This window comes from Antennarius striatus, chromosome 6 (assembly GCF_040054535.1).
Source record: "Antennarius striatus isolate MH-2024 chromosome 6, ASM4005453v1, whole genome shotgun sequence".
Taxonomy (NCBI): Eukaryota; Metazoa; Chordata; class Actinopteri; order Lophiiformes; family Antennariidae; genus Antennarius; species Antennarius striatus.
Window position 1 is genome coordinate 21,998,786 of NC_090781.1, and position 25,361 is coordinate 22,024,146.

The 25,361-nt window shown below is 44.1% G+C and overlaps 1 protein-coding gene and 1 long non-coding RNA gene across 2 annotated transcripts; one reads left to right on the forward strand and one right to left on the reverse strand.

The window, feature by feature from the left end:
• Positions 1–1,054: 1,054 nt before the first annotated feature.
• pid1 (phosphotyrosine interaction domain containing 1) lies at positions 1,055–24,351 on the reverse strand. The gene is made up of 3 exons (XM_068316778.1): positions 24,215–24,351; positions 15,497–15,643; positions 1,055–5,444 (listed from the first exon to the last, which is right to left on the reverse strand). Exons 1-3 carry the CDS (start codon positions 24,242–24,244, stop codon positions 4,944–4,946), a joined length of 678 nt encoding a protein of 225 aa, XP_068172879.1. The 5' UTR covers positions 24,245–24,351; the 3' UTR covers positions 1,055–4,943.
• LOC137597132 (uncharacterized) lies at positions 16,287–20,581 on the forward strand. The gene is made up of 3 exons (XR_011035612.1): positions 16,287–16,763; positions 20,232–20,290; positions 20,373–20,581. It is a non-coding gene; the product is annotated as an uncharacterized lncRNA (long non-coding RNA).
• Positions 24,352–25,361: the final 1,010 nt, after the last annotated feature.

Below are 25,361 nucleotides of genomic sequence, written 5' to 3' on the forward strand. Positions count from 1 at the left end.
ATCCCAATAACCTTTAACATGCTGTACCACAGGTAAAACAAGTAGGGGAATAAAAGTGGAAAAGCCTCTTCTGATCCAGAATGCAGGTAAAAATACTTCAAACATTAGACCTTTAATATAAAACCAGTCCTAAAACTCATGTTTCTAGTGCTTCTTATGAGAGTGTTGGACCAGTCGATGCTGAGATGGGCAATAAGGAACTTGGTGACCCTTAATAATCCCAAAGAAATGACCCCTGTGATCAAATGCTACAGGTGGGTGAGTGTCGCGTTTTCAAAATCAATTCTCAGACAGATTCACAGACATCTGTTCTCTGGGATCAGAGAACTGGTTGTTGAACCTGCTCCTCCTGGAGTCGTGTCCAGATGTTTCCTGTAACCCCCCCCCCCCTGCCTCACCCCACCCCCACCCAATCAGTATGTTAGTCTCAGCGTATTAAGATGGAGATGTACACCGAATCTTCACGGCTGAGATCAACAGAGTCCAGAGTCTTCTTTCCAGCCTATATTTCATTATGACAGGAATCTTACATCATATGAGGGCTGCAGGGACCGCAGATGATTGTGGGGGTGGGAGGGTTCTGGACCACATCACAGGAAATAGTTTGTAGGTCATACAGACAGAATCTACCTGAAACTAATTCATCCTCAAGTCTGGGAGATTCATTACCTTCAGTTTAGAATATAAACTAGTTTTCAGTTAATAATAAGGAACCACATAATCTGACATTCCTCTTCCTGATAATGGTTTCAACAGTTTCCTGGAACAAAGAGTGGATTTTTTTTTTTAAGTAGCAATAATGAAATCTGGTGAAAAATTGTCTTTCGTCGAAGGTACAATTTGAACATAAAACTCTACTGCCATCAATTACCTGTTGTAGCTCAGACTTTTTAGGGTCACCGAGAGCGGCGGCTTGGCAGCGGACAGGAAGCCAGACAGACGTAAAAAAATAAATAAAAAAATCAATCATTAATATTTTTTTATGGATTAAATAAAGCAATTCATCGTGGACCGTCAGCACAATCTATTTATTTCTCAGGAAATCTTCAGAGGATATTGCAGCGCCCTTTATTTTAAAGTCAAAGATGAGAATTTAATTTTTGTTTTATATTCAGTTTATAGTGAATTCACTAAACTGTAATAACAGGTTTCTTCTACTAAGAATAAAAAAAAAAAAAAGCGATATCTCCATGCCAAAATAAATGAACCACCTAGCCTGTGTTGAAGGAGCAGAAGTTACACACACACACACACACACACACACACACACACACACACACACACTACAACAATCACTGTTAATTCAGCACAGACTGGAGTGTACAGTTTCACGTCTGTACCTTCTCTGCTACAACAACAGACGTCTCTCTCTACACAAAACTCTCTTCAACACTAAAACACGATTCTGCATGTTGAGCCACGCAACTCTTTGCATCTGGTGCAATTTGTGTTATCTGTCCAGCCAGAAGGCAGAAAAGATTGCGGACGGTTTCTGGTCCGTTTCACACATATGTTACGCACATTTGTTTACAGTACTCTACAGCTCTCTGAAGAGGCCCCGGCACCTCTGCTGGGGGAGCCCAGGCTGGCCCAGCACCCCCTCCCTGGACGCTGAGCGTACTGGCCGTCTGAGGATGGATGGATGGAAGGTTGGATGGACAGACGGAGAGGAGTTTCTTGGGGCTTCCAGGAACTGGAGCAGTAACATTGTGGGATTGAGAGCCGTCTGACTGACGCCTCACTGGAGCAGAGACGCAGGCTGCCAGGGTGGCCTCTTTCTGGGCCCCACAGGGGCCTCTCTGTGCTGGTGCACCACTAGAAGTGGGTCAGATGGAGAGCGCACACTCAGATCGGAGACAAAGAGGCCTCCAAACAATGACGACTGTATTATGGTGAAGCTTTTTTGAATGATTGAGACCTGCAAAATTTTACTAAAGCAAATAATAAGACTGATTTCGAAAGATTCGTCCCTACTCTCTCTCTCTCTGTCCATTTCTGATGGAAATCTTGTTATTATCTTTACCCTAAATAATCTAAAGATCATCCTGAGGAGTTGGACTAGTGATGAAGGCATGAAAACATGTTGATAGTGAGAGGCTTGAGGCTCTTCCTGCCAGTAGGGGGCAGTGTTCTCATTCAACACAAATTAACATTCTGCACAGCATCCATTTTGCCTCCAATTCTCTGCAGCTCTTAAGCTGTAAAATGATCGCCGGCCACAGAAACAGAGCAGGGTGTTATCTTGAAAGAGATGTGGGGCACTTTAAAAAAAAAAAACGGGTTGCCATGTTCTGCAGATGGAGGCCCGCATACAAGAACAAGAAAAAACAACAGCACAGCCCCTAGGAGTCAAAGGAATGTGAGGAATGAGGACAGTGTCAAATTCAAACCTGAGTAACCTTTGGAAATACCATAAACTGGTGTTTGTGAGTTGGATGAAGGTATGGTGACCACACACACACACACACACACACACACAAGCAGAGGCGTGAGGCGCACAGGATGCATCCAGCAGATGTTTAACCTTAAATGGTTTCAGGAAAAGTTGGTGTGATTGTGTGTGTGTGTGTGTGTGTGTGTGTGTGTGTGTGTGTGTGTGTGGTGATGCTTTACATGTGTCCTGGCAACCTGTCAGAGTGTCATCTGCTTACCAAGTTGTGTTTGTTCTGAAAACTGAGCATTCATTGTATTTATCCTCCCACATGCACCCAGGAACTCAGAGGAGTTTTTTAGAGAATAAAAAAGAAAAACTTTTTATCTGGGATCTGGATGCAGCTGAGATTGAACGAACAAGATGTCAGATTCAAGATTCAAGAAAAAAAAAACAAAAAAAACCCCCAAAACAGACCATGTCATGACACGCTCACATCTTGGTAAATGCTTTATATGCAATTGTTTCTTGATCTCTGCAAACACTGTATAGAAAACACTTAAGGTAACATTTGTCGAACATTTAAAGCGCGTCTGAGCGTTCAGACAGACATGACACAGTAATCTACAGCTTTATAAACACCCCCCCCCCACAACCACCTCCCCTCTGGCCTGTCCACACACACTCACACACACTCACACAGCTGCAGCCATCAGGCTCTCCTCTCATTCTTCACAGTAGGGCTTCATAACACTGTTTCTGTATAGCGTGATGCTTCTCCACGTTTTTTATTATCATCATTACTATTTATTTAAAATAGCTAACATTTATGCGGCATTATTTAGAAATTGATACATTTTTATGTATTTACAGAAGCTTCATATTGAGCGAGCTTCAAATAGGACGCACGTGTTACATATGGCAACCGTATGCAGGTGTGTGTGTGTGTGTGTGTGTATAGGTGAGAGTACACGTTTATGTCAGATCGATTTCTTCCAGGGCGTTTGGCACCGTCCCTCTAGAGCGGGAGAAAGTGGTGTGGAGCTCTGGTGGAGGCTCACACCTGACACACACACACACACACACACCAACCGGCTGCCCCTTATGACCGTCTGTGACGTCACCAAGAGAAGACAGGAGACGCGGCGAGGAGCTCGCTCGCAGCACGTTGGACTCGTCGTACATTCAAGCAGAGGCCCGGAGGAGGTGTCAGCCGTCGTTTCCGACCTCAATGATTCATTTCAAATCCGAGATAAAAAGTAAGAACATGTGGCAAACAGTCACAGTACCATGTCTGGGTTCTTAAAAAAAGCCTCTCGGGCCTTTAAAAAAAAACACACAAAAAAAAAACCGATGCTTCCGGGGAGATGAGGAGTCTTTCGCTTCCAGCTGTTTTATGTTCCACACACTCACATGTACATTCATTAGCACGGTACAGACGTAAGCCATGACAACTACACACAGAAACAAACCAGCGCACACGCTCAAGGTCTCTCTCTCACACACACGAACACATCGGGACCTTTTCTAATAGACCAGACTAATGCAAGAGGAAAGTGAGGCACATAATCTGACAGGCGAAACCCAGCCTGAATTTTGGTATAGTCAACAGAAGTCAGATGTGTGGTTAAGGAGTGGTGGACGGGCCCAGGCCTTCAGACCCGGTGAGAACTTCATACAGGAAACACCTCTGCAGCACCTTTATTCTCACAGGTGCATCACACACACACACACACACACACACACACACACACACACACACACACACACACACACACACACACACACACACACACACACACACACACACATACACTCTGAATCTTGAAGCACAGATAGAACAGAGGAGCTCTGGTTCCATTGCCCCCCCTCCCCCCCTTGGAGGAACAGCCACGCCGGTGAATCGCTTCGTACAAAGGTACCATAGTGATGATAAGAATAGTGCTTTAAAGGCTTAGCTTTTCTTTTACATCATGGTTTTTTTTTTACTATCATCAAGATGGAGATTCGCATTGTAAAGATTTTTAAAAGAAGTTATGCGCTCCGACAGTCTCATAAACTCTGTGGTTTGGGGCCTGAAACAGGTCAAGAGTCTGTTTCTGTTGGGTCCCTACATGGCAAGAATAGGTCGGCATGAGCTGGGGTCCGTTTGTTTGTTTGTTTGTTTGTTTGTTGTGTGTGTTGAGGACCACAAACAGTGTCTCTGCTGGCTGCAGGTGTGGCAGTGGTTGGAAATCGATCTCTTGAGGGCGTTGACAGAGGTGCGTTGAAAGGCCCCTGTGGGTTTTTGGAGGGCCCTTCGTCCAAAAAGTGGCGACGCGTTCCTTTACCTGCATGTGACTGCAAATCTCTCGTAACTCTTTTTTTAATTATTATTATTATTAACATTTGCTTTACAGTATTTAAAAGCTACTTCATTATCCTGGGCGTGTTGTTGATTTGGTTCCAAATTGATAACAGTGAGTGATAGTTGGGGGCAGAATGAGAGAGAGGAGGTAATCTGTCCATCCTTCCGGTGACCCCCTCACATTATTTCGGATGGGGATCGGGAGTTTAGACGAGTTTTTTCAGTTCAACCATCATCTGGGGTCGAGTCTTCCGGGGTGGACGAGTCCTCGGCGAAGTCGTCCGACGAGCCGCTCTTGTGGATGCGGCCGTCGCTGCGCATGCTGTGGAAAGTCTTGCGGAAAGCCTCCATCATGGAGTGCGCCAGCTTCTTGGCCTCCAGCTTGCTCTCGCACTCCACGGCGTGGCAGTCCATCTGGAAGGACAGGTCGTCGTTGATCTCCCGGTAGATCCAGGCGAACACGTTGGGTCGGACGCTGTGGTCGGCCGTGCAGTAGGCGATCCGCGCCACCTGGTAGGTGTCCATGGTCACCGAGGCCTCGCTGTGGTCGTCCAGGTGGTGAAGGCGCACCTGGAAGGGCCGGATCTCCAGCAGGGAGTTGCCCGCGGGGAGGGTCCCCTGTTGCTGGGCGACAGCACGACGCTCCACCAGACCCACCACTGCCGATTCCGTGCAGCCAGACAGGAACTGGGTCCCGGAGATCGTCACCTTACCCAGGTAGGCCACCTGAAGGACACGAGACACACAAACGTACCATTAGACTCATCAGTTTAGTCTCATATTTGAGTATCTGTAAGAACATCCACCTTCTGACTCCACACAGCAACGATCTGACGTCTACATCATCTCAGTCAGGGAGGGGGGTAGGGGGGTCAGAGAAGGCAAACGTCAAGACTATGCAGGTCTACAGGACAACTGTCAAAAGAACGTGGATCGTATTGCAAATCCAATCAGTTCAAGGCAATTTTTCAATATTAAAATCATTTTTGAGAACACCAACTTCTCTCAGAGTGATTCTTTTGCTCTGTTAACCTGAGAATGGAGACGATTTCATTCTCTCTGGTGGATTTGAGAGGCTTTTCTAATATTGTGTATGACCGTACTGAAGGCTGTGCGCTTTTTGCTCCCTCAAGAGGAAAACAACAGCGGGGTTGACCGGCGTCTGCAACAACGACCATTAGAATACCGTAGTAATGACACCACATTACAGGAGAGCGATGGACTGAGGAGATGGAGCAGGATAAGAGTGGAGAGTTAAGACGTGAACAAAGCTGGAGTTTTCTACGGGAACCGGGCCAGCTCCAGAGCGGTCCGGTAATAATGGCTGACTTGTGTGGTTTCTCTACATGGTGTTCTTTATAACTTTATAAAAATACACAGAGGAGGAGCCTGCATCGAGTCCAGCGCTCATAGTTTTCACTCCTGTCTGTGTTTATACTGGGCCTGGGGAATACTTGGCTCTCTAAAGAGTTCAAGATAGCCGACTAACATGCACCGAACATCTGATGACAGATATCGTGAACGCAATAATAACTGAATACTCAAGGAGAGATGCATGTCGAGGTCTGTATTCACGGCTCAATGAACATCTGCGCTCCGTCAAGCCAAAAGACTGGTGTTTTGGAAGTTAAAATTCTCTCGATATGAAACACAAGTATTTCCAGTTCTTACATCTTCATGTCTGAGCTCCAGAAAATGATGCAACGTGGACCTCCAGGATCCTATTTTGATCATCATGTGATCCAAATAAGACTCTCTCTCCCTTCATCAGGTTTGTTTAGTCTGCAAACTGACAGGACGACCTGCTCTCGTTCTCCGCCATGACTTTGACTGAATGGGATCTTTCAGAGTGTAAAAACAGTCGTCCAGTCACCGCTCGGACCGCTCCGTCAGACAGGCAGCAGCATTAACCAGAATGCCCCCAAAAACCCAAGGGCGGGGATGCAATCAAGAGTGTAAAGTCGCGCCTTTACAAATCCTTGTGATGCGGTCACGACAAATTATTTTGAATCAAGAGAGAAATTGGCAAAAAAACCCACAATGGACGCAAACGCTGAGCAACACTAAAACGAGCTAGAAAAGACAAAACAGACTAACATATATACGTATCTTTAGAGAGTTATTAAGAGGAGGTGTTAATCTTTACCTGCTGTAAATAAAGGGGTATATTTCATTGTTTTACTACACAAACCATCTTTGGAGATTGGCCCCTGGTTGTGACTTGACTTTGATCAGAATAGATGTTTCTCTGTCAGAGAGCAGCGGACTCCTCATGCCTGCTTTTCATTATCGGGTCGGGATTCAAACCCTCGGCACTCGATCCATCATTCAGCTTCGTGCCACAGGTCTGCATCAGGATTTTGAAGGCAGGTCGACTACATTTACGCTTTCTGACAGCCAAAAAGCCGTCAGTCAGTCCACCATTCAATAAACTCAAAAAGACATAGCACCCATCCACCAGGTCCTGTCTAAATGTAAAACAGCAATAAACCTGTTTTTATATAGTGTTCTAATATATACTTCTCTATTGTCTTGTGATCTGCTCCCTGGTTAAGAAGAGGAGTCGGTGAAACGGGTCGGTGAGGATTCAGAGCTGCTTGATATTCAGACTGGAGTCCAACAAGGAAGTATTTACTTGAAAGCTGTCTTCTTTTCTCCGAGGGAAAGACTCGCCCTAACCGATCATTACTTAGTGGTATCCGCCACAAGTCGACAATAATCACTCAAAAAGGTAAAAAGCTTCCTCTGATCACCAATAAAAGGAGAGAGAAAATCCCCAACGCTCCCACAAAAATCAAAACGGGCGTATCTGCACGGATGTAGCCGTCAGTTCACATTAATATCAAAGCTATGCGAAAACAAACTGGAAGACTAAATATCAAGATCTCAGCAAAAGATTTCTCATGGTGTAACGCATGTAGAGGAAAGAATCAATAGGAAAAAAAATTCTCTCCTTACGTGAGAGTTGCCATGGAAACATGAAAATATTTTTGGTTAAATTCCAAATAGCAAAAAGGCACCAATGTCTATCCACAATTTGTAGATGATATATGAAACTGACCACTAAACCCTCAAAAAACAGCAAACTGAAGAAAAGAAAATAGAAAAAAATGAACAAATGTTTCAAAATACAGAAATACCAAAAGGACCCACACTTGCACATTTGATGTGTTGGATGTGTTTTTTTTTTGGGGGGGGGGTGGTTCTTCAAAGTCCAAACCAAGCGTGCAGTCTAAGAGGAAATTGTAAAACTACCAAAGAAAAAAATGAGGAAAACACAAAAAAATGCTTTTAAAGCTGAAAAAAACCCCAAAACAAACAAACAGCGCTGACATGTCTTGGCCTGAGGGCTTAGACAACAATGAGTCCATTTACATCTGTCGTTAAGCCGAGCTCTGGTCCTGGAGCAGGGCTGCATATGAAGACGGTTACGCGTTTGGTCGTTTTGAACACACAAACACACAAAATGTGAGCGCAGGTTGGTGCGATTTCATCGTAGCTCCAGGAGTTTGGACTGGCTTCCTTCTGCGAGGATCAAACTGATGGTCCCGTATAAACTCTGGCATATATTAATAGCTCAGGTTCATGGTTGTTGTGTCATTAATATGATTTGAGAAGGATTTACAATTTATGAATCCTAGTTGACAGGATCCATCGATCCTATCACCTCCTATTTGGATTGGTTGATAGAATAAATATGTGGGCTCACCACCGGATGCTTAAATCTGCAATTAAGTCCATCCAATAAGTGTTGGAACGCGATGTAAAAAGTTAATAGAAACACAATTAGATGTTGAAATTTGTTAGAATAAACTTGGTCACATCTTTTCTCACAGAACTTCCTCAAAAAGAATGAAAGATACAAGACAAACGGATTAAAAGTTAGAGATCTAATTTCTTTAGAAACACATTTTGTGTGAAGACATTGTTACCGATCTTGTGAAATGAAAATAAATTTGATTTTGCAGATGGTTCACATGGAAAGAGTAAATCCCCCACAGACCAACAAAAAAAAAACAACCCTCATCTGAGGCAGAGCCACAAACTTAAAAAACAAAAATCTGGCAGACAACAGGAATACTTGCCACAGAATTACAAACACAATAAGAAATGTGTTAGGAAATTCTTCACTTCCTTTGTAAAAACTATGGTTGAAACTTAAAACTAAAATGAAAAATAACACAGCATTTGAGCAAACATCAGGACAATCATACCGCAAACGGAACAAATCATTACCTGAAACCTGCCACCAGCTGATTTAGACATCACAGCAGCGGCAGACACAAAAAGCACGAGGGATTCTGGACATCAGTCAATCCCACAAGTGGACAAATCTACTGGGTGACAGCTTGGGTGTGTGAGGTTTATAGATGGTGTGTGTGGGCGTGATCTCAGTTCCCAGGGGTATGACGGGAACAGTGAAGAAATATGCCGAATCAAATAACTGTAAATTCTGCAATATGGTCCGACTTCCTCAAACCTGGTCTTGATGACTTCTATGAGTCGGTGTGTGTGTGTGTGTGTGTGTGTGTGTGTGTGTGTGTGAAGCCAGAGCCAATCAGCTCAGGCGATAGACTGATCCATCACACACACATCTGCTGTCCTCTGATCCCACAGCCTCTTCACCGGCTGACGGGACGGACAGGAGGATCAAATCATCTGAGAGAACCTCCCCCCTCCGTTTCAACTCTCCATGTGTTTCTCCTCCATCCCACTCGCCCCCCCCCCACCCTTACCCTCCATCTCCATCTATTTCCTATCATCTGCATCCCCTCCCCTCCCCTCTATCCTCACATCCCCTCTTCTGAGCAAGAAGAGGGGAAAAGCTAACTCTTACCAGTTCGATGCCGTCAGACTGAAAATATTGATTCCATATGAAGCAGCGGAGACTTAAATAAAGATGGGATGCAGGAATGAAGACCTGGATGGGGGGGGGGTGTATGGGAGGACGGGAGCAGATTCTGACAGGCTGAGGGATGAAGGAGAAAGTTGAAAACAGTGTCCAGCAGATTTCCGTCAGTGGGGGGGGGGGCTAGATGTGTACAGTAAGGATACCAGAGAGACAAAACAAAGAAATGAAAAGGAGAGCGAAAGAGAGTGTGTGGGGGGGGTGGTGGTCGCGGTTAAACATTTGCATATGTGCTGAGACATGTGGCCGACATTACCGACTCCAGTGTGTGTGTACTCTGGTCCTGCATTAAGACTTTTGACGGACCTGCAGCAGGGACTGCAAAGGTCACATGACCGGCGGAGGCTGGCGGAGTCATCAGCAGTCTCTAATTATACCTTAAAAGATAACATTTTTATATTTTACGCCACCCACACCCTCGATTTGTGTGTTTTACAAGAAGACCGACACCATTCAGTCGCCTAAAAAAATAAAAAAAAACCCAATAAGAAGCCGCCGACAGCAGCCCGCTAACTTAGCGTAGCTCAGGCTCGGCCAATGGGAATGCAGTTATTATGGCGCCGTCCAAAAACAACAAACGATGGAGTTACAAGTGGATACAGACATATTTTTAAAAGGGGGCCGCAGGGTCAGAAGTGGGTTGCTACTCCAAGACCCGGGGTATTTCTTAATTATAAATGATTATAAATGATGTTTTTATAAGTTTAAAACATTGCAAACGACTTTATGAAGCAAACTGTATCACATGCATGCCAACAAAGTCCCTCCGCCACCTCTGACTGCTCAGGAAATACCAGCAGCAATGGTTTCCATGTTTAATGACAGTAAAAGGCAAACAGATTTTAACATTTATCTTCTTTTTTTTTGACAAATAACTGGATGCAAACCAAACAATGTCTGAAAAGCCACATTTATACAATAACAAAGGAAGGAGGGGTGGGAGTAAGGGGGTGGTGGTGGTGGTGGGGCAATTGTAAGCAGATTGACAGAAAAAGTGATGGACAGTAAATGCAGGCAAAGAAAAGTCGCTAGAAAGCGAAAGAGGCACAGAGGGAGACCAGAAAAACATCCGCAACCCCGCAAGAGAGTCGCTGGGAAGAGAGACGGGAACATCCTGGACCGCTCACACACACTCACACACACACACACACAACACGCCACACACTGTACGAATGTGTAAGCTCACAGGCATGCATGTGTGCACCCAAAGGTGTAGAGTCGGGACAGCTGCCGCCGCTGGAGATGCAGCTGTTTCAGCTATCAGCGCAGAAAAGAGGACGAGAAGAGAAGGGATGGGGAAAGACGGAGGAGACGGAGGATGAGGAGATACCTGTTCTGACAGGTGGAGATGAAGGTGGAGAACATGGAGAAAAGAGGAATACGGCAAGAGACGGCTGGAGGCACAATGAGCCGTGTGACAGTCGGATCAGGTCTGGGAAGGTTTTTAGCATGAGGTACCAGTATGGTTGTCCTGTCGTCATGGATACAAGTCTAAAAAGTTTTAGATGGAATCTGTTCAGATCTTGAAAACACAACCTCATCGCAAACTTACAATGAGATCAGTGGAGAGAGCTTGGAAGTTTATACGTCAGCCTGAAGATGCCCTTCTTCCATATTAGGACTGCAAAACTATTTTTAAATATATGATACTCACAAAAAAATGTCCTTTTTTTTTTTAACTTAATATGGCTACAACAGACACAGTCATGACTAAGCAGAAATAAATGCCCGTCGTCCTTGACTTTTTTTGGCTCACACATCAAATCGGAAGTGCAAATTTCCAGACGAAAAAAAAAAAAAACGCGGCTTGAGTTACAGGTGAAAAGGAAAAGGATGTGACGGAAACAAATGAGCTAAACCTGAAAGCATGAACACAACATTAGCTGGGCTAAAGTTCTATTTATAACACTTTAAAAATAAAGTGGTATAAATAAAAGGTCGGGATGTCAAAGACGTGATTTCGGTATTATTTGTGTCCCCTTGAACCTGACTTTGAAATAAATAACACTACTTATAAAATAGATAATAACCAGTGTGTTTTCTGTTCAAGGGGGGCGTGCCAAATGTAGAGGAGGGCCACATTCGGCCCCCGGGCTGTAGTTTGGGGTTTGGGAATCACTGCCATACAGTATGTTGTCCGGCTAACACACACACACACACACACACACACACTCGTCCTCCCTCGGTCGGCCCCTGGGTTTGAACGCAGCATTCCTCAGGAGGTTGTTAACATTCCTCTAAACTTATTGAATCAGCACAGTACAGCTGGCTCCGCTTCCCGCCACATGCAGGGATGGATGAGGGTTGTTTTTTTTAAACTGCTGTGTATTTGCTTGTTTGTGTTGCATGGTTAGGAGACAGTCTGCAGGAGTGTGTTAGCGCGGAGCGCCGTCCCCAAACAGAGTGCGAGTGTTTGAAAGCCGAGACAGGAGCACCTCAGTGTGGATGAAAGAAGCTTTCACCTCCACGTCCCGTTCCAAACACGCCGCTATAGGTTCGGATTCTCCAGCTGCCATGACGGCAATCAAATTAGTCTAATCTGAGGCCAGTTTGCTGTCTGGGGTGTGTAGATGTTCAATGAACACACTGAGGTGCAGGCACTGGGAGGGTGCAGTCCTGAAATGCTGTAGCCAACCTGTATCTGTCCAATCGGCATCATGCATGAACCTCACACAGGAATATAAAATCGAAGACTTGCGTGAAAATAAAGTTGGAATCTTGCACAAAAGAGTCAAAATATTACAAGAAGAGCCAAAGTTAACATAATGAAATATAAAGAAATAATGAGAATATTACAATAACATTACCAATTTCAGATCTTTGCTATTGGTGCGTCATCCTGTAGGTATCAGGAGAATGAAACCATAAACTGGCTCTGGGTCGACTGCGGGGTTATCATTGTTGTATCGTCGCTGCTAACACTTCATTCTTGTGACATTCCAACGTTTCTCCTTCTCCTTTTTTGTCCCTGATGGATGAACAGATGACCCCCCCCCCCCGACACAAAGGCAGCATCAGAGGATGCAGACGTATCCAGCAGGGCGCTGGCACCGCTGCTTATCTCACAGCAGAGGTGGATAATCACTGTGTGTTCTCACCGAGGAGACGTAACGCTCCGTCCGGCTCGCCGAGTGACATCAGAATATAAATTGCAGAGAGACAAAAAGTTCCTGACAGATTAGATAGAGGCCGGTAGGAACAGCTCGATCCGAGCCGGCAGTGTGAGTGACGTAAGCGTGGGAGGATCACCACAACCACTTTGTTTCACCATTTAGACTGAGGAGAGAAAGAAGAAGCAAACCTTCTGCTCTTCACGCTCTAAAGTCCCCGAAAGCAAAGCTAAACGGAGCCCAGCCGTCGCTAACTGTATTACAGTAATTAGTCTAATGACTTTCAATCCCACCTTAAAAGCAAGATATTCTGGAGATTCTTTTAGCCCCCCCCGGTGTGATGAATAGATACCAACAAAGCTAGAAAAAAAAAAAAAAAGAAGCGTCTGACTTTTATACGGCAGGATAATAAATTTAAATGAAGTAACACCGACTCCATTCATTACTAACACCTAATTATTTCAACTTACAGTGAGAATCTGACGTAAATATCACTTATACATCTCCATTCTAATGTATTTTAATATACTTGAATGTTCATTTCATGATATCTCTGAATATGATTCAGAATGATTTTTGCTCTGTGATAAGGCACGGCTTTGATGTCGAGCTATTACGTATATTACCATCAGATTTAGTCGATTGACATAATATAGAAGTTCTTTTCTCGCTTTTGTAGCCTAGCTGCTACACGTCTTGCATGTTCATTTACAACGGGGGCCAAAGACATCAATGCCAGGGTTTAACCCTTCAATCTGAGGAGGAGAGACTCCGAATTGAAACTCCCGTCATTCGGCCGTGGTCACGTCCGACGGCGGCGCTGATAAAGCTGCGAAGCGCCTTGAAGACGTGTTTTACTGTGGAGCGTCCCGCTTTGACAGAAGCAGGCCTGGCAGGCCAATGAGAGGTGGTCTTTCATCCTCGCAAGCTGTTAGCTTTGGCAGACGTACACCGGCCCTCCACCCGCCTTTCTCCACCCGCCTACAAGCCGAGGAGCTCGGACAGAAAAGAGTGAAGGAGAAAGTGGGGAGAAAATGAAAGAAGGGGATTATATAACATTCCACAAGGATAATAAATGCTATTAAATGGCGTGGTTGGGTATGAAATCCGTTTCGAACGGCTGGCTGGCACCGCGTGTATAAAGGCCATTGTTTCCTCGGTTTTGTCGCTTGAAAAGGAATGAAGTGTGGGAGCAGAAGCAGGTGGGCAGACAGGTATGCAGACAGGCAGGTAGTGAGGCAGACAGGAAGCTGCAAACGCCAACAGACGCAGGAAAATACGGAGGTCACAGACAGGTGGGAGGGATTATACTTTCTTTTTTTTGTACTGATCAGCGATTGGCTGCTCAGATCAGACATCTCTCCAGATTAGTAATGATTGCACAAAACATAATGCTGTGTCTAGATTGGGATGCTGCTCTTTGTTGTTGTTTATAACGCTATAAAACCTGTGCAAAACTTAAATGAAATGAGTTTGGGGACGTTTTCTTTCATCGACCGAAAGGAAAGCGGCGCTGCGTCCAACGGCCAGCTGGGATGATCCAGGGTTTGGTTTTACAAAAAAAAAAAAAAAAAAGTTGCTGGAATTGAAAAACGTCAACGCCTTTATCTCAAGAGCACCAGAGTTAAAAGTGGGACGATTATTTAACAGATTAATAGCCAAACAGCAGCTCTGGATGAGGAGGGGTCATCTGAGCGGATGTCAATAAATCTACACACTTGAACCTTTCGGAGAAGCGAACAGGAGCGAGAGCTTGACTTCCAACAAAGGCGTCGGGGCGACGGAGCTGCAGCGTTCTCTCCGCTGACTGGAGTCCTCGTACATCATGCGGTTGTGATTTAGTAACGACTAGAATAGACGTTGTTCGGAGCCAAGAGAGACACGGGTGGAGAACTTTTGACACTTTTGACTTGACTTCAAGCCGACTACACTCACGTCTTTGTTTGCATGTGTGTGTGTGTGTGTGTGTGTGTGTGTGTTCCCCGGCCAGACGGAACCGATCGGCTCTGCCAGTAAGCACTCGTGTTTGACTTTCACTTCTTGTTCGGCTTGAGGAGATTTTAAGGAACTGATGAGTTTTGCTTTCAGACATGTTTTTTCTTGATGATAATTTACAGAAATAACAATTTGTTTAATTGTCGTCGTTTAATATGAGATATATATCTTAGTTATACCAGAAAAAGTGACTAAAAACTTTAAGAACCTCAGAACATCTTGAAGTTTTCCTCATTCTGTGGCCGCTGACACCAAATTTTGTTTCGCTTGCGATGGTGGGCGGACACACACAGACACTTGGCTGGAAGTGTTATGTATAATAACAAAGTTTGGCAACTATTTCAATATGTTGCCCCCCCCTCTCCGTTTATTTTCTGTTCGGGGGGCCAGAGCAAAGAGAATGGGCCACGAGTCAAACGGCCCAATGGATCAAAGCGAGGCCGAATCTGACGCTAAGCAGAACCAGAGAGAGGAAGAAAACAAAGATACTCATGCCAGAACACACACACACACACACACACACACACACACACACACATAAACACACGCAGGTGTCTGCACAAAAATATTTTCTATTAATTATTCAAGGATGTGATTCAGACACAAAAATTTCAAGAACTCTCTGCGGGTTGGACGGATCGGCGGTGGAAAAAAATTAAACGTGTCCAAAAAGTGAAAGAGTTGGATTACGGATCCATTAATCCGGATATTGAATTACTGGAGGAGAAAGAGGAACTTGGATTACTGGGCTGGTGTGATCCTACCTTGTATCCAACGTGGGTCCGACTCTTTGCGAGCGGCGTGGTGGAGCAGAGCTCGATGGCCTCGGGCTCGTGAAAGATCACCGTGGGCAACGGCTCCTTCCTCAGCGTCAGCACGTTTAGCTTGGTCTTCAGCATGGTCTGGAAGTGCTAATAGGGGAACAGAGGATGAACCAGTGAGCTGCATGTGTAGAGTTAGCATTTTTGTGCGTTTTTATTATTCACAGGTGTGTAACGCAGCATTCAGTGAGAGATGAGTCCCATTGAATCGCTAGAAAGAGACGCCGACATGGTTTAAAATGACCATATCAGTTTTAACCTTTTGTAAACGCACCAAAATGAAAATTCAAGGCAGTCCCGGTTTTTCAGGAAACACACACACACACACACACACACACACACGCAGAAAACAAATCTCAGTGTTGAAAACTGGGGATGAAGACTGGAAATGAGACGTTTATTCTGCTGAAGGTGGAATGTAAAGAGCAGATGAAGGGGAGCGCCGCCCCTCGCCGCCTCTGTCAAAATAAGAAAGGATCGTTGCTGGAGCAGAAACACACGCTGGATACGGGATGCAGGAATTTCTGGGCTTCCACAAAACAGTCAAGACAAGACTGATTAGTTAATGAAATGCCAAAAAAAAATTGCCGGATTGTGCGTCTGCGGCCCCTTCTTCCGTTATTAATAAAAATCCCATTCTTACACAATAATTTGATTTATTGCACACCTGCAGCTGTTTTAGATTAAATTATTTTAATATCAGCATCTCGCTAATCTGCTTTTTTTTTTTTTTTTGCATTCTTGCTGCAACACAGTTTTAAAAGCTTTGTTGAACCAGCAACAGCAGCCTGGAGGGACTTAAAAGACGCCAAGTTGGGGAACTGAAACTGGAATCTCAACGTCTTTACTCTGATCTGCTTGAAATTTTGTTCAAGGACATAAAAAAAAAAAAAAAGAAAAAAAAAAAGATGCTTTGGGGAACTTATAAATTTAAAAAAAAAAAAAAAAAGTTATGGCCCCAATAGAGGAACTACAAGGCAAAAACAACTGTGTGTGTGATTTGGTAGCAGCCTGGTGTTTCCAGAGATGTTGGACAGATGTCCAAGAAGACCGGAGACATTTTCCAGCGATAAAATGAACTGAAATTGATCGGAAACTCCTGCCATCGTTTCGACCACTCCAGCCTCGCAGACCGGCTCCATCTTTTCATTCCAAATCCCTTTGCTGTCAGGAACATCATCTCTTTATTCACGGGAGGCTAAACAGATCGGTAAGCTGGGGTAGAAACCAGGATCTCCACGGATGGAATTTATTGATTTGCGAGTAAATGAGGTGCTGGGGTAAAACTATGCATTGTTCTGCTTTTATTACGTCGTTTTGTTTGGGGAAAAAATGAACTAAACCTCAAAAAACGACTTTATATGTATGTGACGATTCAAATTCCATCAAGAGAAGGTTGACTTTTTTTTTTAACCTTTTTTGCAATAGAAAATCGTCTTTGATTGTTACCCTTTGTCTGGATGAGATGCTGACAATAACAGAGTCATCTAGTCGGAGTATCTTTGCAGGATTGGCCACTACTCTTTACTGATTACTTCTTCCATTCACTTTTTTTTTCCACTGCTCTGTCATTTCACAGCTGTTTTCAATGTTGGACCTGCAAAATGTCCATTTTTAATGCAACAGGCACTGAAAACGGTCAAACCTGCCAACGGAGGCTCGCATCAATCTCCAGTGTTAGTTTGTTTTCTGAAGCCAAGGAGAAAAAAAATCCTCCATCAACTTCAAGACGTAGGTTTGGAGTCCAGTTTAAATAGTTGTGACATAGTTAAAAGTAAATGTATTAGCACAATAACACTTAAATATTTCAGGATTAATAATAAAATAAGATGTATTATTAACATTTGTCAGGTAATATCTTACATTTTAGGATTCTGTTTGCCAAGATTGACCTGATTGGTGAAATATTGAATAAACTAAACTAACATCCCGTTTCAGGCTAAGTAAGTAGCATCAGCCAATCCCATGATGCTCTGCTACAGTTCAACACGCAGCTTGTGGCAGCAGAAACAGAACCGCTGGAGGCCTGAAACGCCTCAACAAGTGATTTTTAAGAATAATAAAGATGGCGGGGGTAGGGTGGGGGGGGGGGACGTCAAGCCGGAGGAAGATGAGGCAAGACAAAAACAAGGAGCAGATGAAGGAGAGCAGCGAGATGGAGCTGTGAAAGTAAAGCCACATGTGTGTAAACGCTCGTTGACCTCCGCGTCAGCACTTTACAGCTTCCTGACAGCGGCTCGCATTCCTGCGGTTCGCCTTGCTACGGAGAGACGTGGGGTCGGGGGGGGGGCGGCGGCTGTGGTGGACTCCCCTGCTCCTTCACCCCCCACCAGCAGAAAAACGCCTGAGCTGAGGGGCCGCCTGAAGAGTAACGCTGGAATTCTATTCATAATATTTTCTCTGGATTTTGGCGTTTTCTTTTTTCTTTTCTTTTTTTTATTAGCCTCCTCATCGAATCGCCGCCGTTATTGATTCTATTTCTGTCTTTGACGCAAACCGAGGCAGGTTTTCTGTCTCCATCATCGAGACAACGCGGTTTGGGTGGGTTTTAAGTCGGGTTACGAGACAAAGGTCGTGTCTGGAGTTGCAAAGAAAGGCTGCTGTCACGAGAAAACCTCAAAAAAATCCTAGAAAAACAATCTGGTTTTAAGATTGTCGTACGAACAATCGATCTTCGTAATAAACTCCATACGTACATGCAAATGTCTGACTGTACATGTTGAATATTTATGCGGGACTGACACGCAAGTAAAAACTGGCATCGCATTAAAATGTTGCTCTTCTTCTTCTTCCAGTGAATCTATAAAACAGCAGGTTCGTCTTTGAGTCACCGGAGTAACTGAGGGGTGATTTTTTTCAACAAAAAGTTGAACAATTGAATGATAAATGAATCCATATTTGACATTCCCTTCATTCCAGCAGCGGGCACTGCTTTGGAGAAATAATAACAATATCTCCTGCAATACGAATGAATCACATAAAGTAGGAAAATACTTGGACGATGAAGTCCACCTGATATCAAGCAGACAGGCTTTAGAGGGTCCTGGTGCAGTTTGCCCCCCTGCTGTGATGAGCCTAACAGGTAACACATGGTAAGTTAAAAGTTTTGTCCCCTTGAGGAAACATTCTAACAGGAAAGAGGTTCTTGGGTCAATTTTGTGGTAAAAGCCAGGTTGGAAACAGACGTTGGCCATGCCTACTGACATGCACAAAGCAGGAGGTACTGCCATGTGATCATGACGAAACAGCAGACAGCTGGAAATAATGTGAAGACATCATTAGAGGTGAAATGGAGAGACTCTCTGTGTCTAAAAGGTATGGTTATATTTGGATTTAATAAATAACACAGATTGGAATAGGCTAACCTGAAGGCAGGATGTTGTAGGTCTGTCAGGGGCCGCAGGTTCTGGAACTTGTGCACTTCAACTAGCCTACAGGGTCTCCATAAACACATATAAACACAATTTAACCCTTGGGGTCAAACATCTCCTGTATTCCATTCTATATTCTATACATAACAACTAGAACTGCTAACAGTCGACTTTAAGAAATTACATTTCTCTGCAAATTTATATACAACGGTTGTACAATCCTGGACAAATACTGACAACCGTTTGCGTGTCAGTATTTGTCGCGCGCATAGTTGCAATACAAAAAACTTCCAGGAAATGTAAAAATGAAAGAAGGAATCATTCTAAGACTTTTTAAAAAAAGTTTTGACACGTGTGCGCTTGGTTAAGACTTGACCCTCGGTTCCAGGGTTCAATTCGCTCGTTCAAGTCTGGAGTCCTTTTCTGCGAGATCCCATTCATGACCGCAAAAAGGCAACACTCAAAAGTCAGTATTGGGTTTCATAGATCCATCGAGACCAAGAACTACAGAAACATTTCAATGTAGAAATGCCCACCAGGTTGGTTTCTGACCTGAATCCAGAGAAAAGGTTTTAATCTGACCACAAGTCGACTACAGTGAGGTGGACTTTACAACCTGATACAAAGCTGGGGTACCACTGACGCACCTCTCCTTTACCGGCACGGCATATATATTGATTCGGCATAAACACAGACGGGAGGACACACAATGTCAGGTAAAGCAAACAAATATGTCACTTTTTCAGTAGCGGTGTCTTTTTTGCTCGAGCAAAATGCCACTTTCCTTGAATGCTTGTTGATTGGTGAAATAGTAGGAAATCGTCAACATGTATGTGAACATCCTGTCATCCAAGTGTTCATTCAACCTTGACCGTGTGCATGACACAACAACCAACCAGGAGACAGTCTTGAAAACACTGTTGTGTTACAGCGAGATCGGCCAAGACCTCCACAGGATCGTATTAAAGCAAGAACAAAATATTGTGTTTACAAAACTGAAAACCAACACCACGCTTTATACAAAGGTCTTCTGTGAATATTGTGCGAGTCGTGCTTTTTCCTCCCGTTATTAAAATTACCAGTATGTAAACAGCAGAGGAACCAGGGTTGCATATCAAAATAAACTGGACGCTCTTTCAGATGGGTCCAGTTTGACCAACAAACCATCCCAGTTCCTTTACTGTTAACAAACCTCACGTCATTCTGGATTGGCAACCATCTCCATCCTGCTCTGGTTTGTACCTCTGATGCCATTAAATACACACACAAACACACACACACACACATCCTTCCCTCCATGTCTGCAGGTGGAGTAGGTGGACTAGGTTCGCCCACCCTGACAGTCATTTGCCTCCAAGAGCCAAAAGTAGGATGCAGCCCTCCATTTCTTTACATGGTAAGGATCAAGAGCTTCAACTTTCTAAGCTTTTCCCTTGGTGTGTTTACAGACTCCCCCTCTGATCCTGGGACAGTTTACAAGAGGAAATATGTCTGAACGGGCTCAACCCAGGGTGGACTATGGGAGGTCCCTACGCACAGAAAGACCTGTTTTTGTCAGCCATGATTGGAGCCCGAGGGCATGTAGGCGGGAGAAAGGCACTGATCGGATGTTGTGATTGGTGGGTTACTGCTTACAGGAGGAAGTGGGCACTAAAGTACCCAAAACCTCAGATCCTGGGGGTGGCAATCTCTGTCTGGCAATAAAAAACATCAACAAGTCTTTTTATGTAAACAGTGAACCCACAGCGACGTCTTAAATAGATGACACCGAGCCAGGGCGAAGGAAAAAGAACCGCTAATGACAAAAAAAGACAGGCGACTGTCACGAACATGGACAACTTAAGTGTTCAAATTAAATGTAGTAGAATATAAATAATCAGAACAATAATAACAATAACACATATAATAACATTAATAATAACAAAAATAATAAAAAATACTGTATCTTTCTGTCAGAAACAGCCATAGACTAGTTGGCTAGTCAATGAAATGGGCATTAAGTTTGACCCACGGCAAGAAGTTCAAGTCTGGATGACAGGAGCCCTTAAAGAGTTGATGCAACAGCACCGCAACAAAGACCCGTAGCATGTTTACAGTAATTTAGTACCCTGATCTGACCCTTGCTAAAAGGAAGATACAACTGAAAAAGGATGATAAGGCCAGAGATTCAGATCTATGGTAGCGTTCTGCACAAAAAGACAAGTACAAGATAGAGAACAAAACCAAAATGACAGAGCTGAGACTGCTCCATTTGGACTAATAGGAAGGATAAGACTTTCTGTCAAAGGCAAAGCCTTGAAAAATTATAACTTCCGCTGACAGGAGATTATGCCCATTCATCAAATACAAAGAGCCAATCCAGTCAGCCAAAAACCAGATGTTCACCAAAGGCAAATGTGCACTGGCTGATAAAACAACGCGTCAAAGGAACTATGGGAATTTTGTGCCAGTCTGCTGGTGGATTTCTGTATCCAACAAAACCATAGACTCAACAGCATAGCTGTGGCCTCAGCGTAACCTCAGGCTGACGGGGAGACAGACTGAAAATAAAGGCGGGAAACGGGCTGCTAACAACTGAAGATGCAGACAGCAGCGAGTTATCACAGACTTTCTACCTTGGTCAGCTTTTTCTGCACCGTCAAGTCTTTCGCTGTGCTTGGCGCTGTTTGTCAGCATCACACCCATCTGAGTCTCAAACATGGAAATCATGGCTTAAAAGAGGAGCTGCTGACAGAGCAAACATGATGTTTGGTCACCACAGACAGCAAGAAACGGGAAGGATATGTGTGTGTTTGTGTGTGTGTGCTTCACACGCCTGCCACTTTGTGCCTATTCATCAATTTCTGCCCAGTCAGATGAATATTGTGCAATCTTTCGTTGAACTAACATGGCCTCTGTCTGGTGGAGGAGGGGCCACTCAAAATGATCAAGGCATGTGGTCGGCGAGAGGCGTGAAGGGGAAACGGACAATGAGATCAAACCAGAGGCAGGCGACAATATCGACACACACCTTGGCACCACAACACTCCTGAGTGTAATTAAAAAGCAGCTGTGACTTGCATTGCTACACTCATGCACTACCATCTCTCTTTTTTTTTGTACTCCTCTTCCCGTCTGAGAGTGTGAGACAAAAAAATGCAGCAAGACATCAAGTGTTGCTATGGCAACAGAGGACAGCACAAGTGAGAATAATATGGACAGATGCCTGAATGACTGGAAACAACAAAACAGATTATCACCACGAGCGGATACCTGACGACTTTGGCTCTAGACAAGAAAACGATTCCTGGTTCAAAGAGGTGAAGAATATAAATTTTGAATGTAAAGTTTTTCATATGCTGTTGTTTTGGAGAAAGAGAGAACGTCAAGTTGCTGATTTAAGCAATCCTGGCAGTTGATGTGGTCATGGTCTGCATCAATCGACAGGATCATAATTCAGAAAAAGGTTTTAGCAACCTGGGCTGATTTTACTCTTCCAAATCCATCCATCATGTAAACTGGTACCAATCAGTGTGTCAGGGTGTGGAGCCAAAGCATGACAAACTCTTATAAACTTTAGGCACCAGATGGTCTGCAGGAGGTAAGCTGGTGTGGGGCAAAAGTCCAAAGCAAGTCAGATCTCCCCTTTTCGTGCAACAAGAACAGCACTTCCACATTTCACACTTTCACTCAAACTGTCTTTCCTACTAAAGATGAACTGATGTCATGGGCGGGAGAGATTTTCAACTTGTGATTGGTTGTATTAAAGGAAAACTTAAAAATTCACCTAAAATGTGGTGATACAGTAATGTTTCAGGAAGACTGAGTATAGAAAGTCACATTTATAAAATTATGTTAATATGAACACCACTGGCAGGTTGGAAGCTCATGATTTGCTTTAGTTTGACTCGTCTACGAAATACGATTTCATGATGGGATGTCCGCGTATCGGCCACAGTTGTTTTTCTTGACATTGGCAAAATGTTTAAAAAAGATCACACAACCGTCGCTGAACAAGGAGGTTAAAAAAAAAAAAGGATGCTGATTACGAATGTTAAGCATCCGATTCGGTAAGGTAAAACACATGAACAAATGCCGTGAATGAAATGGAGCGGTGCCATCAGAAACCATTAGGGGGCAGTCTAGTGCATAATTTACGCAAAATGCGACAAATGTCTGCTAACAAGAAGACAAAAGAGGAACAAAAGTATTTCTTCATGTCACCAGCCCCGGATGAGCAGCATCCACTTTACACTTTCTTTACAACACACTTCATCACAACCTACTCTGTCGTCAACCTTTATTGTTGATGTCGAAACATTTGTCTCTTCGCCGCCCTCTAGTGGACCGACGGCGCATCGCCGGTATTTAAAATGAGTCACAAGTACTTCCCACTACATGAATGAACAAAAGCGTTCAGATCAATTCAAATGAATCAATGACTTAACATTAATGGTTTGTTAAATGCTGTCCCGCACAGGGAGAGGAAAGGGGGGGGGGGAGCAGCGCTAAGGAGATCATTTGATAATTCCACATCTGAACACAGGAACTCTCCGTTTGAATCAGTCGTGATTTCATCTTCTTGACGCCTGAGCAGAGGGGGGTGGGTGGTGGTGGTGGTGGGGGGGGGGATTGTGCAAGTTCACTTGGCAGGCAGGCCGACATCTGGAGAGCATTACGTCTGCAGGAGACGTGAAGCCAGCCTCGGTGCGCGGATGGCCCCCGTGGATATCAAACTACGTGTCATTAGCGGCGTTTTAACGCGCATCCAAACGGGTCACCGGACCGGAGTCCACCTTATTAAGGAATTTCACGCAGGAATGGAGATTACGCATCCTGATGTGACAACATGAAGGAGGGGGGGGGGATAGGAGTCACACCAGGAGGAGAGGGCCTGCGATCACAGCCAGTGTGGGTTAGTGTGGAGATTAAAACACTGGTGTGTGATGGAAGAGAAGGCAAGATATTTACCATCAACTCGTCCCTGGAAAAAAAAAAAAAAAAAAAAAAAATCCAGATGTATATTTATGGAAAGGAATGTGGCGCAAATTGTTGCACTTGCGTAACGTAAATAGGTTCGTTTACGCGCAGCAGAGCATCGACTACACGCAGAGAAATGAACCACAAAACGTCGTTGAAAGCAACTCCGGCCGGTTCTTAACATTCAGGAGTCGTTTGAGTGGAGGAAAACCTTCGCAGCCGCTCAGAGACCGTTTTGTCCGTCAGGCTGGAGCCATGCGCGGCTCGGCGGGTGAACTGTTCCCGTGGATCCGCGTCGACGCGCTGCGCCTCGCGGACACCCACGTCTTACCTGCAGTCGCTCCGACGCTGGTTGCCACATTTTAGCAGAATAAAACGCTCTCCGTGTTTCCTACAGCCTGTTGTCGCTCCGTAGTCCGGCTCACATCTGTTCGCGTCCACGACTTGCCTCCCTGCCCTCCTCTCTCCTACTGCTCCGTAATAAAGGATGTGTTGCTCCGCCTGGTTGTCGTTATCGCACCGACCAGCAGGGGGCGCTCCTCCAAGCTGCACTCTGAATGCGTTTACGTGACTCAAGGACTCCTCCAGACTGTTGTGATTGTTTTTTTTAAAAAGGTTTTCAGCCAAATCATGACTCAAAGATAGAATTAATAATATTCAGATTTAAAAAAAAATAGTGGAGTCATTCATTTTAAATATATATTGATAAAGATCAAAGTCAGGATTTAGAGAATAAGATAAGATACAGAATTCCTAAATTAGTACCAAAGTGGGGGCATCTACATTATTGCGCAACATAACCACAATCAGAGATAAGTCACATGAGATATGGAAATGTTGAACCCTCAACAAATGAGCTAAATAAGAAGGTAAAGAAGAACTTAATACATTGTTGGAAATTTGCAATTTTACAATTTATAAATTTACAGTGGATTTACAGACTTACACCGGGAGTTTGGTGTGTGTGTGTGTGTGTGTGTGTGTGTGTGTGTGTGTGTGTGTGTGTGTGCGTGCGTGCGTTCGCGCGTGTGGTTTACTGGGAGAATATATTGTAGTTGGAATCCTGAGAGAATTCTGATTTTGTTCTCAGAATTCTGATTTGATTTTCAGAATTTTAAATTTATTCTCAGAAATCCGATTCCTCTTCTGTAATTGCCAGACTTTTCAAAACTATCATCCATTTCTCTAATAAATAATTGATCTTTATGAAAATTCAACATCTTTAGGAAATTTGGTGCAGATCCAAACAACACTATGGATTAACCAGATTTCAGTGTTTGGCTGTTATGAAACCAGAGACTGTTAATTAGAGATCTAGGGCTGCAGGGAGGAGCCCATTAAGTTTTGAGTTGGATCACAACAAAAGGGCAGAAGCAGGAGGTTCATCACTTTCTCTGACATCGGGAGATTGGGCTTGTCTTTAAATTTCTTTCTATTACGCACAGGTTGTGCTTTTAATAAGAACAAATTCCTGAAAC